The sequence below is a fragment of the Ursus americanus genome, chromosome 1, assembly GCF_024610735.1.
Source record: "Ursus americanus isolate L20-20 chromosome 1, mUrsAme1.1.p, whole genome shotgun sequence".
NCBI classification, from domain to species: Eukaryota; Metazoa; Chordata; class Mammalia; order Carnivora; family Ursidae; genus Ursus; species Ursus americanus.
The window spans coordinates 97,120,652-97,134,206 of NC_142127.1; the positions used below are offsets into that span (position 1 = coordinate 97,120,652).

The following is a 13,555-nucleotide window of genomic DNA, read 5'->3' on the forward strand; positions in this document are numbered from 1 at the left end:
GAATTTGTCTTGATTTGCACCTATGACTATTTTTTATAATTTAGCCTTTTTTAAACAATTCATGAAATAATTAGATACCAGTGTGGTATCTTCTAAGGTTGGATGGGAAGAAACACATCTTCCTCTGGAATTCCACAGCAAATAGTAACAAAAGCTTTACGTGGGAAATCGGATGTTTTGCTTTAAGTTTCTGGGCCTTAGGTTGGGTTGACTCGAAAAATGAAGCAGATGAATTTATGTTGTTCAAATGACAACTTTCAGCAAGTGCGTTAAAGCAAGGTTTGTTTCTTAGTTCTAAACTCAGTAATATTCTAGGAAATGTAATTCCGCTTCTCATAATAAAATAAACCAAGCACACCCTTCTCTTTAAGAAAGTATCAGAAGGAGAACAGCCCTGAGTGTTTCTAGGATGCAGACCTAAGTGCTTCCTAGAATAAGGTGAGCCGCTCAAAACCTGGGAGGATTTCTCTGAAAAGAGAGGCAGGGAGAAGCTGTTACCCATGGCCAAGTTTGCAAAGAGAAGAGGTGGAAGGTTTGATGGTCCCACGGGTCAGGCTTATAATTTTCAAGCCATACCTATCAGAACTGCTTGCGTTTTCTGATCGTTTTCATGAATTAAGTTTTTAGGGACACCAGAGGTTCACCAGGCGAGCAAACTGGGCCATGCTCTTCTTTGGTGGTGGTGGTGTTGCTGCTGTTTTCTGCTTTAGAAAAAGTACTTGGAGAGTCAAACTACACTAGTGTTCAAGTACAATCGGGGAGAAGAGAGCGTGGTAGGCAAGGTTACCTTCTTGCAGGCTGTGATGGAGCTCCCCACGCCGCCTCTCCCGCTGCCGCCGGCGCTCCCCTCCCGCGGCGCAGACACCTCGTACATCAGCGGTGACTCCAAATTGCTGTCGCGGCCCAAACGCAAAGGAGAACACACGAGTGAGTCATCTCCATATTTAGGACAGAAGAAACACCATGTGGTGTATCCAACGCCCCCTTCTCAGATTGCACGGAACACTGCAAACCCCGCTGACCCTGACATTTCTGGGGCTTCACTCCGTTAATAGGTGGAGCCACTGTGAGCACTTCTCTTGGGAATGAGAAACTGCAATCCGGTGACTTCCCGCCCTGCTTATGTGGACACAGTGCCTCTGCCGGACTTCCAGCCCTGCTAGTTTTTCTTAAGCAAGCAGTTGTAAAACCCAAATAATGCTTTTTGTTTGCCACATTAATTCTGCTCGGAATTAAAAATGTAAAAATATTCATCTTATTTCTTGAAAGGCGTGACAAAACATAATTTTAATCAGGAGGCAGGGCAGTACCATGAAAAGAATGCGGGCTTCAGAAAAAGGCACGTCATCTCTTTAGATCTCTGTGGCTGGAGGCATTACCTTAACTTCTCTGCCTCCAAAATTCTAGACTTCTCTTCCTTCCCCCATGTCTAATTGAAATCATTACCAATCCTGCTTTTCATGATATGACGGGAGATTTTGAATTCAGTCCAATTGAAATACAAAAAGCCCTCTGGATCTATGGATTTCTAAATATTTCTCTTCCGAAAACGTGAAAATTAGGAATTAAAAAAAAATGCGTGAGTATCTGAAGTCACACATTTTATTTTTGTTGTTCTTGACCACGAAGAATATGTACAACTCCTCAAAAGACATTTTTTGTAATAAGATCTAATAAAACTTTATGTAATTATCAAGTCAACATTTAAAAATTTTCTCTTAAAAGAAACAGCAAATAAAAGATCAGTTAAACAATGCATTTCCAACTAATATATAATCCTCATGCTTTAAGTTCTAAATTAGTCAGTTTTCATTACATTGCAATTATACGTAAGTCAGAAATACATAAATGTAGTCTGTTAGCATTTCCATCATTAATTACTATGAATGGCTTTTTTTTAATGACTGCTGATGGTGTATATAACAGATCACATATTCAGTTAAAAATTACACAGAGTAATTCAAGGAAAATCTGTTTTATTTTTATTTCAAATTTTCATATATTATTTTCTGAGTAACTGCCACCTTGAAGACTAGAATGAGCTTAATTTAAGTGAAAAGAGAGCACTCATGTTAATCTTTGCTTAACTGGGAAAAGGCAGTGGAAAGAAACAGGAAAGGAGGCTGGTGCTTGTGTCCAGATCCCTAGCTACTCTGTGGCCTAGCCTCTCTGGATCTGTCTCTTTATTTATAAATGAACGTTGGGAGTAAAATCTATGGCCCTGTCCAGCACTAAAAATCACTTGCAAAATATCATGGGGAGCCCAAGCCCTATTTTTACAGATGTCTCACAACGTGGGGCCTATAATTTTTTAGCTGCCACTTAGGTGTGACTATACCTCACACCCAACTGCAGATACCACTCTGCTTTCCTGGCCTTAGGGCAGTTTGGCTCTTATCCAAATGCCAAACATTTATCATTGGTAGGTTCCAAACCACTTCTATGTGAAAGGTAAGCCCACAGACCAAGCTAACTCGGATCTGCAATAACTTGGCTCATGAGGAAATGGTACTTTTCAGGGTTAGGACATCTCCCATTTCTCTCTATGGGGTTAACAACCTTAGGAGTGAGAAGGAAGCAGGCTGAGAAGTAAGGTTGAGACAGATCTGATACAAAACAGGGTAGGAAAAGAGCTTCAGTAATCTCTGATTGCTCCAGAGGGGAATGACATCTGCCTTGGGGAGAATTCATTAGGTCCCAAGGAAGGGTTAATGGGAACACAGAAAAAAGTAAAAGATCACCCATAGAAATTCCTCTTTTCCCCCATAAAGCACGTTGTATATGACTGTACGTAGACAAGGTGCTACAGTAATTTTCATGCATAAAAAAATGTAAGGACTGCTGTGTTAGTCTGGAGGAAGGAAGAAACGACAAGTCTACCCACATATGCCTTTGTATGAAATCCCATCTGCCTTTAAGATGAGTGTGAGCTCTCAGTTGGAAATGAAGATGAGGAAGGACTTTGAAAGTACTGTTTGCCTGTAAGTTTTACTCCATTTGTCCTAATGCTAAGTCTGTATAGCACTAATACAGAAACTGATTTTAAATATATATGTGCACCTGTATTATTTATTTATTTATTTATTTATTTATTTATTTATTTATTTATTTATTATTGTGAGAATTAAACAAGGTAGTAGACTCACATTAGTGGGAGTAGAATCAGTGCATCACCTGACAGAGGAGACATAGGTCCACTGCACCAATATTCAAAGCGAAAGCAACTTCTAGTCCCCAGAAACACATTATAAATCAATTTCGTGATGCCTAATATACAAAACTATATGTAGAGAGGCTTCTCTTTTAAACCATATGACATGGGTGTGAGTTCCCAGTAAGTGGCTTGACAACACAGCCCAATCTGTTCCCCATGCCTTTGGGATGGAGATGGAATTTTTAGCGTATTTGCAAAGATGCTGTCCTTGGTCTCTGGAGAAGCAGAACACTGGCTGCTACAGGATGAGGCAGAGACAGCAACATGAGACTCCTGCATTTATCAAAATGAGTACAAATTGACATTAAAAGAACTGCTGTCAAGATACAGTAGAGCCTTATACGTTGCTCCTAATGGCGAAGTCTACAAGTTCTTCCCTGGGACGTTTTCTTTGATTTTGACAAACGTTGACAACATTTCTTAAGCACATCCTTTCAGGCTGGTTTCATGCTGAAACTGCTAAATGTGTTTCAATGAGGAGGCAGATCAAGGTGGAAAAGGAGGCACAAAAGCAGAGTTTGAAGTAGTGACTTTAAAAATATGACGGGAAGAGAAGTAGGCTCCCTTACAGAAAATACCATATGTGAGTGAGGTGCTGAGTTACCACCAGAGGGCAATCATTAAGGTCTCATGCAGAGCGAATAAGCAGGTCACCGTCAGTAGTGACAAGGGCTTAGGGATTGTCAATGACTTCTCCGGAGAGAGAAGTGTCCTGTTACTGGAAATCAAGTTGTCTATATGTTGCTACTCAAAGTTTGGTCTGTGAACCAATAGCATTGCTATCACTTAGGAGCTGGTTACAAGAATTCGGGTCTCTCCCTAGAACTACCAAATCAGAATCTGCATTTTAACATTCAACCCGCGGGATTCACCTGCCCATTAAAATTTGAGAAGCATTTATCTGACATGTTAAATTAGATACATATTCCCATTTGCCCCTGAATACTTGCACATGGCATTTCTTCTTTGAAGAACACCCATCCAGGCCCCCTCCTTCCTCCTGAATAATATCTACTCTACCTTTTGGGTGTCCATTTATAAATCACCTCTTGCACCTCTCTCCTCCCCAAGGAGGTCACTACTCCTCTCCAATGTATCTGCAATGCCTCATGCAAACACAAAAACACTCACACTCCTACCACTCCCCATATTCCCAAACTTACCGTAACCCAGGAAGTGGGAAGGAACCCTTCTTGTGTGTTCCAATAGCATCCTGTACCATGTCCTGTTACAGCATTTGTCAAATGGCACATAATTTTATAATATTTGTCTGAAAATATTGAAAGAACCCAGGCCTGTTAGGACGGAGACCAGAGCCAGGCAGCGGTGGGTGCTGAATTAGTACTTATTAATGTTGTTTGTTCTTATCTTTCTGAACATCCTGGTGGACATCAAAAGATTAGGCACAAAAGAGTGTTTGAATTCAACGCTAAATTTTACGCTAAATTTTCTGTAGTGGTGACAGATGGTGAGATAAGCCACATCCGAGGACATCATTTAAAGAGTTTCCCAGGATAGTTCTAATGAAAAGGGATCCTGCTGCTATTGTTGTTCAAATGTCAAGAAAACAAAGTGTAAAGTTAAAATAAATTTAGCAGATTCTAAAAGGTAAGATTTGTTCTTTTCTCCTGCCCACTTATAGAATGTTTGCAGTAAAATGTAGTAATTAGCATTCCTTTGATTATCTCTATCCTATTAAGGATATTTACTCTTGAGCTTTATACTAAAGCCTTTCATCTCAACACTGGAGAAGAAATAAAGGCTCGCATCTTTCAGAAGAGATCGTTAAAAAGGAATTGGGATAGTCTCATTAAATTCAATTTAATGACATGCCACCACTAAGAATTTAGAGGACTTTAAAACACAACTCCACGTGATTCATATTGAAAGTGTACTCAAGTCAATGTCCTTATTTTACTCTCAGCCCAAGGGATTAACTTGTTCCATGAAGCTCAGAGGTTTAGGTTAGTCTTTCAAAAACCGATTTGCTTTTAAAATCACATGATATTTGTTTCTCTTACCTTCATCTTCTTTTTTTTTTTTAATTTTTAAATTTTTTCCTCTGTATTTAAATTCAATTAGCCAACATATAGTACATCATTAGTTTTTGGTGTAGTGTTCAATGATGGGCATTAAGAAGGGCACATGATGTGATGACCACTGGTGATATACACAACTAATAAATCATTGAACATTACCTTCACCTTCTGCCCAGTCTATTGACAAAGGCTCTCTCCTTGACCAAACTTCCGTCAGGCTCCCCCAAGTGTCTTTTCAATTAGATCTTGACCTTGAACTGCAGCCCTGCCCTTGACCCACTGAGCCATTTTTAGCAAAGAATCCTGGTAAGTCAGTGTAGCAAGAATCTCTCCACCCTTGACATCTGTCCTCATCCCCCACCCTTGATAGATATGTCCTTGGTTGGCCTTTAGCAAGAATACTTGTTAGGCCATTTTAGCAAGGATCCCCCTACCTTTGGTATTTCCACTTAGTACACTGACCCCCACAGTCTGCCTATTGGATATAAGTCCCTATTTGTCCCTGTTTTATGTGGAGTTGAGCTCAGTATTCTATACTGATGTCTTTCTCCCCTACTGCAGTAACTCAAATAAAAATCTGACTTGCATTTTCAGCAAGTGTTTGGTGAAAAAGTTTTTGTTTACAATGTGTGCTCTTATACTCTTCTGCTCCTTCTCTGGTTTTATGTCCTAGGTATGAAGTCCCTTTTTTCTTTTACTTTTCTTTCTTTTCTTTTCTTTTTTTTCTTTTTTTTTCCTGCTTCTATACTCATGTTTTTCTTTCCTAGGTTGGAGACATCAGAGCATGATTTTCTTATCATGCCATCCATACAAATTAAATATGTCACCAGTTCAATCAGTGGCTGAAAGACATGAATGGTCCTTATTAATTCTGTAAGACTTCAGTAAGCTTATCAGAAGAAACAACTATCCAAATTTTGAAAATGTTTAGGAACACTGTTAAATGTCCTGTTTCAATATTTAAAGGCAACTGAGTAACTATAGAATGGTGAATTCCAGAGTTTCCCATCTCCTGGGCCAGTGAAATAACAATAAAAACAGCAATAAGATTATAAAGTGGCCATCCTTTTATTCCCAATTAGAAATTTAAAAAAAAAAAAATCTGTACCTCTCCTTTTACCATAATGCTTCAGAGAAAGAACATTTTAACAATGTAACAAGAAACTATGATAGGTTATTTACGAATGAAGAATATTTCCTTTTAAGAAAAGATAGTTGACACACTTTACTATCATTTTGTCCTCAAATCAGTGAAACTGTTGTTGCAGACCTAAGTTTGGGTACTAACAAATGATAATAAGCAGAATATAAACAGCTTATTCATTATTAATCATAAAACAAGTAGCTTATTCTTAGCAAAAATAGTGGCTTCAAATTAGCTACACTCTAATTTAATTTTGATTAATAAAAAAAAAAAAAACAAACCCACAAACAAGGGTGCCTGGATGGCTCAGTCGGTTAAGTGTCTGCCTTTGGCTCAGGTCATGATCCCAGAGTCCTGGTTGAGATCAAGCCCAGTGTTGGGCTCCCTGCTCAGTGGGGAGTCTGTTTCTCCCCTGCTTATGTTCACACTCACTCTCTCTCTCTCCCACAGTCACACCTGTGCACACATTTTCTCTCAAATAAATAAATAAAATCTTTTAAAAAAAATAAACAAAAAAGACACATGATTTTAGCATAGTTAATTCATTTGGAATACAATTTGTACACCAACAGCTAGTGATTTCTCTATTTTCAGTATTAGTTGGGCTGAAATCTTTCATCCTGAGAAATTAAATTGAAAATTACTCAATAGAGACTTTTCATTCAGGCAACTCTCAAATCTATCAGATATACCCAGTGAAATAAACCTCATCATATGTAGATACTGTGCAAAAATAAGTAGATTACGATAGAAAAGACAGTCCACTTCTTTGTATAAGAAAAGGCATAGACTGTTGAATACAGTGTTACTGGTATGTATATATATATATATATATATATATATATATATATATATATATATATATGAAAATAAATATATTGAACAATATCTTAAATGTCAGATGCTGTGCTTTGTAAATCCATATATTATCTCTAAGAAAAGGGGTGATAGCAAGTAATGTCCTCATGAATTTAATCACTACTATGGAGTTTATTAGCTTTGGACTTTAAAAAGTTGTGTCACAATCTCAAGTTCCACCAAGACCCCAAGAAATCATTTTAAAACTATATCTTCTTGTTCAGAAAAGAGGATCAGGCAAAACAGCATGATAGCTTAGCTTCCTTTTTTCTTTTTGTTAATGAGGGCTATAGGGAAATTTTGCAAGAGAAACATCCTGCAAATGGTGTTTGCAAAAAGACTATTTTAATGTAAAGCAAAAAGTACACATCGCTGTTGCTAAGTTAGTGTTGCATGAATATGTATTTATCCATGAAGACTATTAGATGCTTCCTATTTAAGTATTTATCCCTACATGATTTGTTTCTAAAAAAAAAGTCTTAAGTGTTTCCATGGTCAAAACACTTTATGTATGTCACTCCATTCTGCTGCATCTAGACTTTTCAGATACATTCAGAATACATTACAGTAACCTCCTCAGCTCCCAAGGATTTCTGTTCTTCCACCAAACCACCTGGCCAAATGCTGTATAAAATCTTCTCTATGTTACTTTTAACAACAATTATTATCATTTAATGAATAGTGGGTGCTTAGAGCTCTAAGAAATATTTTACTGAGTCTTTTAATTATACCCCTTTTATAGATGAGAAATCAGGATTAGAGGCTAACATAATAGGATCCAAGGTTATATTACTTGTAAATAATTGATTTGCGATTTCACCTGCTTCTCTTAGCACTCTGTCATGTTTTTTTCCACTGTAATCTCTCATATTCCATCCAATCCTTTCCTTCTATGACCATGACATCCAAAGGAGTTCTAATGCAGCCACAGCCCAATGCTTTGGTATTTGAGAAACCCAAATTCAGGTTTCCACTCTACCACTTATTACCTGGGTAGAATTGGAAGAGTGCCTGGATGGCTGTCAGTTGAGTGTCTGACTCTTGATTTCAGCGCAGATCGTGATCACAGGATTGCGACATTGAGCCCTGCGTCAGGCTCTGCTGTGGGCATAGAGCCTGCTTAAGATTCTCTCTGCCCCTCCCACACACCTGCTCCCTCTCTAAAAAAAAACAAGAAAGAAAAAAGAGAAAAGAATTGGACCTGTTACTGAAACCTTTCTAAGCCTTGGTTTCCTCATCTGTAAAAATGTAGATTATAATAGAAGCTTTGCCACGAAACTGTTGTGGTGGTTAAATAGGATTATTCTTGTAAACCAGTAATGTAATGTTGGCATAGGGTGAGCACTCAATATTAAATTGAGAAATGATATCACATTAAACCCTGTAAGTTAATTTATTCTTAAGAGTTTCCCTATTGGATTTTCAGTACTTTTTAAAAATTTATTTATTTATTTATTTATTTATTTGAGAGAGAGAGAGAGAATGAACACAGCAGGGAGGGGCAGAGGGAGAGGGAAAGAGTCTTAAGCAAACTCCCCACTGAGTATGGAGCCCGATACAGGGCTCGATCTCACAACCCTGAGATCACGACCTGAGCTGAAACTAGGAGTCAGAGGCTTAACCAACTGCACCATCCAGACACCCCTCAGTACATTTTTGATATTAAATTAAATATAACATATGCAGACCTTTTGAATAAATGCACAAATACTCCTTACAGTGACATTTCTCTTTTCTGTTCTCAGACCTAGGTTTTGAAAATATATACAATAAAGATTTTCATACTTATGCTGACTCTTGACTATTTTCACAAAATTATAAAATGAAGAATAATTAAGGCTTTTTTAAATCCAAGAAAACACAGAATTCATTCAAGTAGTCTAAAACTGTACAAAGATGTGACCCATTCAGGCACAGTTTTGCATCTACCAACATGGGAAAATATCCAGAAAATTGAAGCAAAGTCACGAAGCTTACAAAAGACTAATCAGACATTGGTGAAAATCTGATTTGAAAGTGTTTCTAGGGAAAAGTAGCTGTATTGCCAAAATGCTACTTTAGTTGAAAAAAAATTTAATAAGATTACCTTAATAAATGCATAAGAGTAATTTTTCTAAGGTATTTTTATATTTCCCCCTGTGTTTCTGTTTGCCTGCTTCATTTGCTTGCGAAAACCTTTTTTCTCAAGATACTGGGAGTTAGGCTTCCATGGAGCCCTGCCTCAGTTATCACAAACATCACATCATGAAACAGAAATAAAGAACCGTTACTAGAGGGGTGGGATCTGGATTCAACTATGCATGCTGGAGATGATAGATAGATAGATTTTTTTTTTTTTAATTTGAGACAGTGAGAGAGAACAAAAGAGCAAGCAGGAGCGGGGGAGGGGAGAGAAAGAACAAGAAGCAAACTCTGTACTGAGCAGGGAGCCTGACATGGGAATCTATCCCAAGATCCCGGGATCATGACCTGAGCCAAAGGCGAGCGCTTAACCGACTGTGCCACCCAGGCGCCCCTGGACATTTATATTTAAATTCAGTTATATGAAGGGGTATCTGGGTGGCGCAGTCAGTTAAACATCTGCCTTCGGCTCAAGTCATGATCTTGGGGTCCTGGGATTGAGCCCTGCTGCAAGCCAGCAAACCACATGTCAGGCTCCCTGCCCAGCAGAGAGTCTGTTTCTCCCTCTCCCTCCATCCCTGCCCCTCTTCCCCTGTGCTCTCTTTCTCTCAGATAAATAATATCTTTAAAAAAATGTGTGATATAATGCACGTTGCTTCTGGGAGTATATAAATTGACATGACTGCTAAGGAAAACAATTTGCACATGCTTTTCAATATTTTTACCCATGCACACCTGTCACTCGGGAATGCCCTTTATAGGAATCTATTCTAGAGCACAGATAGCAAGATAAAGTACGTACTGAGATGTTCAACTCAATATTATTAAGAAAGCTGAGAATAAATAATATGTTCGCCAATAAATACACTGATGGATTTAGTATGCAGATATTAAGATCATGTCTCTTCTCCCCTCCCCCCCCAAGAAAAATAGTGCAGGAAAATGTTGCTCTGTTAAATGAACACGGTTGAACACAAGATGCTATTCAAGGTCATTTCTGTGCTCAAAACTTCACAGTATGAATGCAGTTCACTTCCAGGAAAGCGGTAAGTCATTGCCATGGACTAAAAAGGCCCTAATGCCTGGACTCCCTGTCCCCTCTAGGACCTCGTGTCCTCTACGCTCTCCCCGTCTCCCTTCACTTGTGCTGCTGTCTTAGTGTCTTCCCTAGCCTAGAATGTTCTTTTCCTGGAGATCTGCACACTTCCCTTTATCCCTCTTTCAGGTCTTCCTCAAAGGTCTCTTCTGGTTGCGGCTTCCCCTGACCATCCTGTTTATAATTGCCACCCAGACCTCCCTATCCCTGGCTCCCGAGCTCTCCTATCCTGCTCTGTTTTTCTCAGTATCAGTATCATCTTCTAATAGTCCACGGAATGTATTTATTTACTGTTTATTATTTGTATATGTCTCTCCTCCCTGCCACCCCACCCCTGCCACAGGCCATAAACTCCACAAATGCAGAGATCTTTGTTGGTTTTTCATGATACAGGATACCTGTAGAAATCACAATTCAGGAAACAGATCTTCACCTATCAATTCAAAATGTATCACTTTCCATTTTAAGGCACATATGTATTTTATACCGAATGAAGATGGGTTCTACAGTCTAGCTCATGTTCAATTAAAATTGCTAGAGTTTCTTTCCAAATTTGTTACTTAGTTCTTGAAGTGAGAAAGAACATCTAATTCACTACTGAACCTCACAAAATGCTCAGCACAACACCTGACAAACAGTCAGTGCTCAGTAAACACGGGAGAGTCAGCAAACGGCACCACTTAAAATCTTATCAGTCTGTCTTTGTCAGATAAAAGTAAAGACAGGCTCTCAGTTCTCACTCCATGCTTTTGTCTGTGATGGTCTACAATCGTGAAATACAAATGTTAGTGAAACTATCAGATAACTAGAAATAATCCATATAAATCAGAAAGGAAATGTCATGGTTTTTGCCAAGATGAAATTCATATAAATTATAATTGCAATATTCGAGAGCACCACAATAAATGAAGAGATGTGACAACAGCCACACATTAAACAAATATGCCAGATGAGAAGACTGGCAGTTAATATAAACATGCCAAAACTGAAAAATTTCTTATGTCATGTGATCTAGTGAAAATTTGAGTGCATGGTGGAAGTCAGAAGACCTGAATTTGGGTCCCAAGTGCCACTTTTACTAATTTGACCTTAGGAAAGTTACTTAATCTCCCTGAGCCTCAGTTTCTTCATCTGTCAAATGGGACCAATACTAGTTACTTTTCATGGTTTGCTGCTATTGACGGGAGAAAATCTCAGCCAATAGTAGCAGGGACACTTGACTGACATTCACTCTACCCCAGTCTTCATGACAGGACCTTTATCTTTGTCACTTCATAGCCTCACAGCATCCAGATAGGGGAGGGGCTGTTAGGCTATTATCTTCATAAGACTAAGACTCAGAGGCTTAGAATTTGCTCGGAGTCACACAATTAAGTGGCACAGTTCAAGACGCAAACCTAGATGAACTAGACCCTGGGTCGGTGCTCTTTCCCAGGTGCCCGGCTGTCTTCACGTAGCACCACTTGCTTTTGCCACACGCTAACTTTCTTAAGAACTGTTTTTCTTTTGGATGTTCCCATTTTATGGGGACCTTTGGGCCCAGAGAAGAGGACTGGAGACAAGGGGTGAGGGTTCTCAAGACGGGATGTCTCTGGCTGCTGCCCCGGGCTGGATGCCCAGTCCCAAGGAAAGAGACGGGCTTCAGCCAAACGTACGGCCAGCTCCAGGTCTCCATGAATGTGGAATAAAGAAACAACCCCCTTTTGTGATTTCAGGGATGAGGAAAGCCCCACCTAACTAAAAATTTCTGCCACCTAGCAAATCTTGATACTGGAGTCCCTGCAAATGCCTTAGAGTCAATTTAAATGAAAAGAGGTAGCAGGACTCCAGAAGGATGGGACACAGAGTGGGTAAAATTTGATCATAAGAAAAAGATAACATGCACTGCAGTTTGGAGCTTGACAGAAATAGTGTTGCAAACCAGAAAGCCTGCAGTCAGGGTCAAAATCTGAGAGTTGGGAACCCCGGGGGCCCATGGGATAATGGAATGAAAGAGGAGGGTCTGGTTATGACTTGGCTGCATACATCCCCTGGACCCCACGCCCCACAACCCACCTGGATTCCTGGGAGTGTCTCCTGGTGGACAAGGCAGCAGAGAAGCTGGTAGGTGAGTTTGGTTCAACTACCCACATGGCTGATGGAGAGGACCACACCCCCAATAAAGGAGTTACAAACACCAGCAGATTTGGAGAGGAGGCAGGAGAGGAGCAGGATGGGGAAAAAAGAAACAGAAGTTTTAGTGTCATTCAAGGAGAAAGGCACAGTCAAGCAGGCTGTCCTTAAAAAGGATAAAAGTAGCTAGATGATGAGGTTGTAACAATTAAAAACCAAACAGAAAACCTCAGACAAGTGTTTGAACCTTGCACGCATATTTTCAGATAGCCTCTGTTTTGGGTAATGGGCTGGATGTGTGATTGGGCTTCACATCTTTGATGCATCGAAAGGTAATCCACATCTTGTAGGTAAGAATTTCAGATCCTTCTAACCTAGTTTGTGGGTATCTAGAGTTGAGGAGCATTTTGTGCTAAAGTTTAATCATTTAATATTAAGATTACTATTAAGAGAAGAGCAGGGCACCAGATTTTTATGGAAATTGAATGCCTTGTAATCAAGTTTCTATACAATGCTTACCTGTAGGTATGATCTCGTCCTTTTTTAAAAAAATTCAAATCAACAGTGTATTACCTCAAATCTCAAAAGCTAGAAAGTCACTATTAACTATGAAAAAACAGTACTATCTCTATATCTTATAGATTATATTTATAAAAGCAAAGGTGAATAAGGAGACAATGAAATTATCTTTGCATCCCCATAATTCAGTAGTTAGCAGTACATGATTAGAATTCAAGAAATTTTATTGTGCAGATAAAGATGCCAGAGAAGACTATGGTAGTAAAATATCAGAGCTACGAAAGCAGGACATTCCTGGTGTGGGGGCCTGGGGCACAGCACCGTCTGTGTTCATATAAGAAGACCTCCAGCCTATGCCATTCACTACAGGTTATAACTTTCTCTGGAAAAGTCCTGTCTGCTTTCTTTAGACTTAGTCCTAAAAAATTCATATTTATTTATAGCATATAAAT

General features: G+C 39.1%; 1 protein-coding gene across 2 annotated transcripts in view; it reads right to left on the reverse strand.

Moving 5' to 3' along the window:
* SPHKAP (SPHK1 interactor, AKAP domain containing) overlaps positions 1-13,555 on the reverse strand; it is a 168,352-nt gene that overhangs the window by 129,664 nt on the left and 25,133 nt on the right. For both annotated transcript variants that reach the window (XM_087864117.1, XM_045775316.2), the window contains exon 2: positions 788-893. In XM_087864117.1, coding sequence (XP_087720243.1) covers positions 788-893 — 106 coding nt within the window. The remainder of the gene's footprint in view (positions 1-787; positions 894-13,555) is intronic.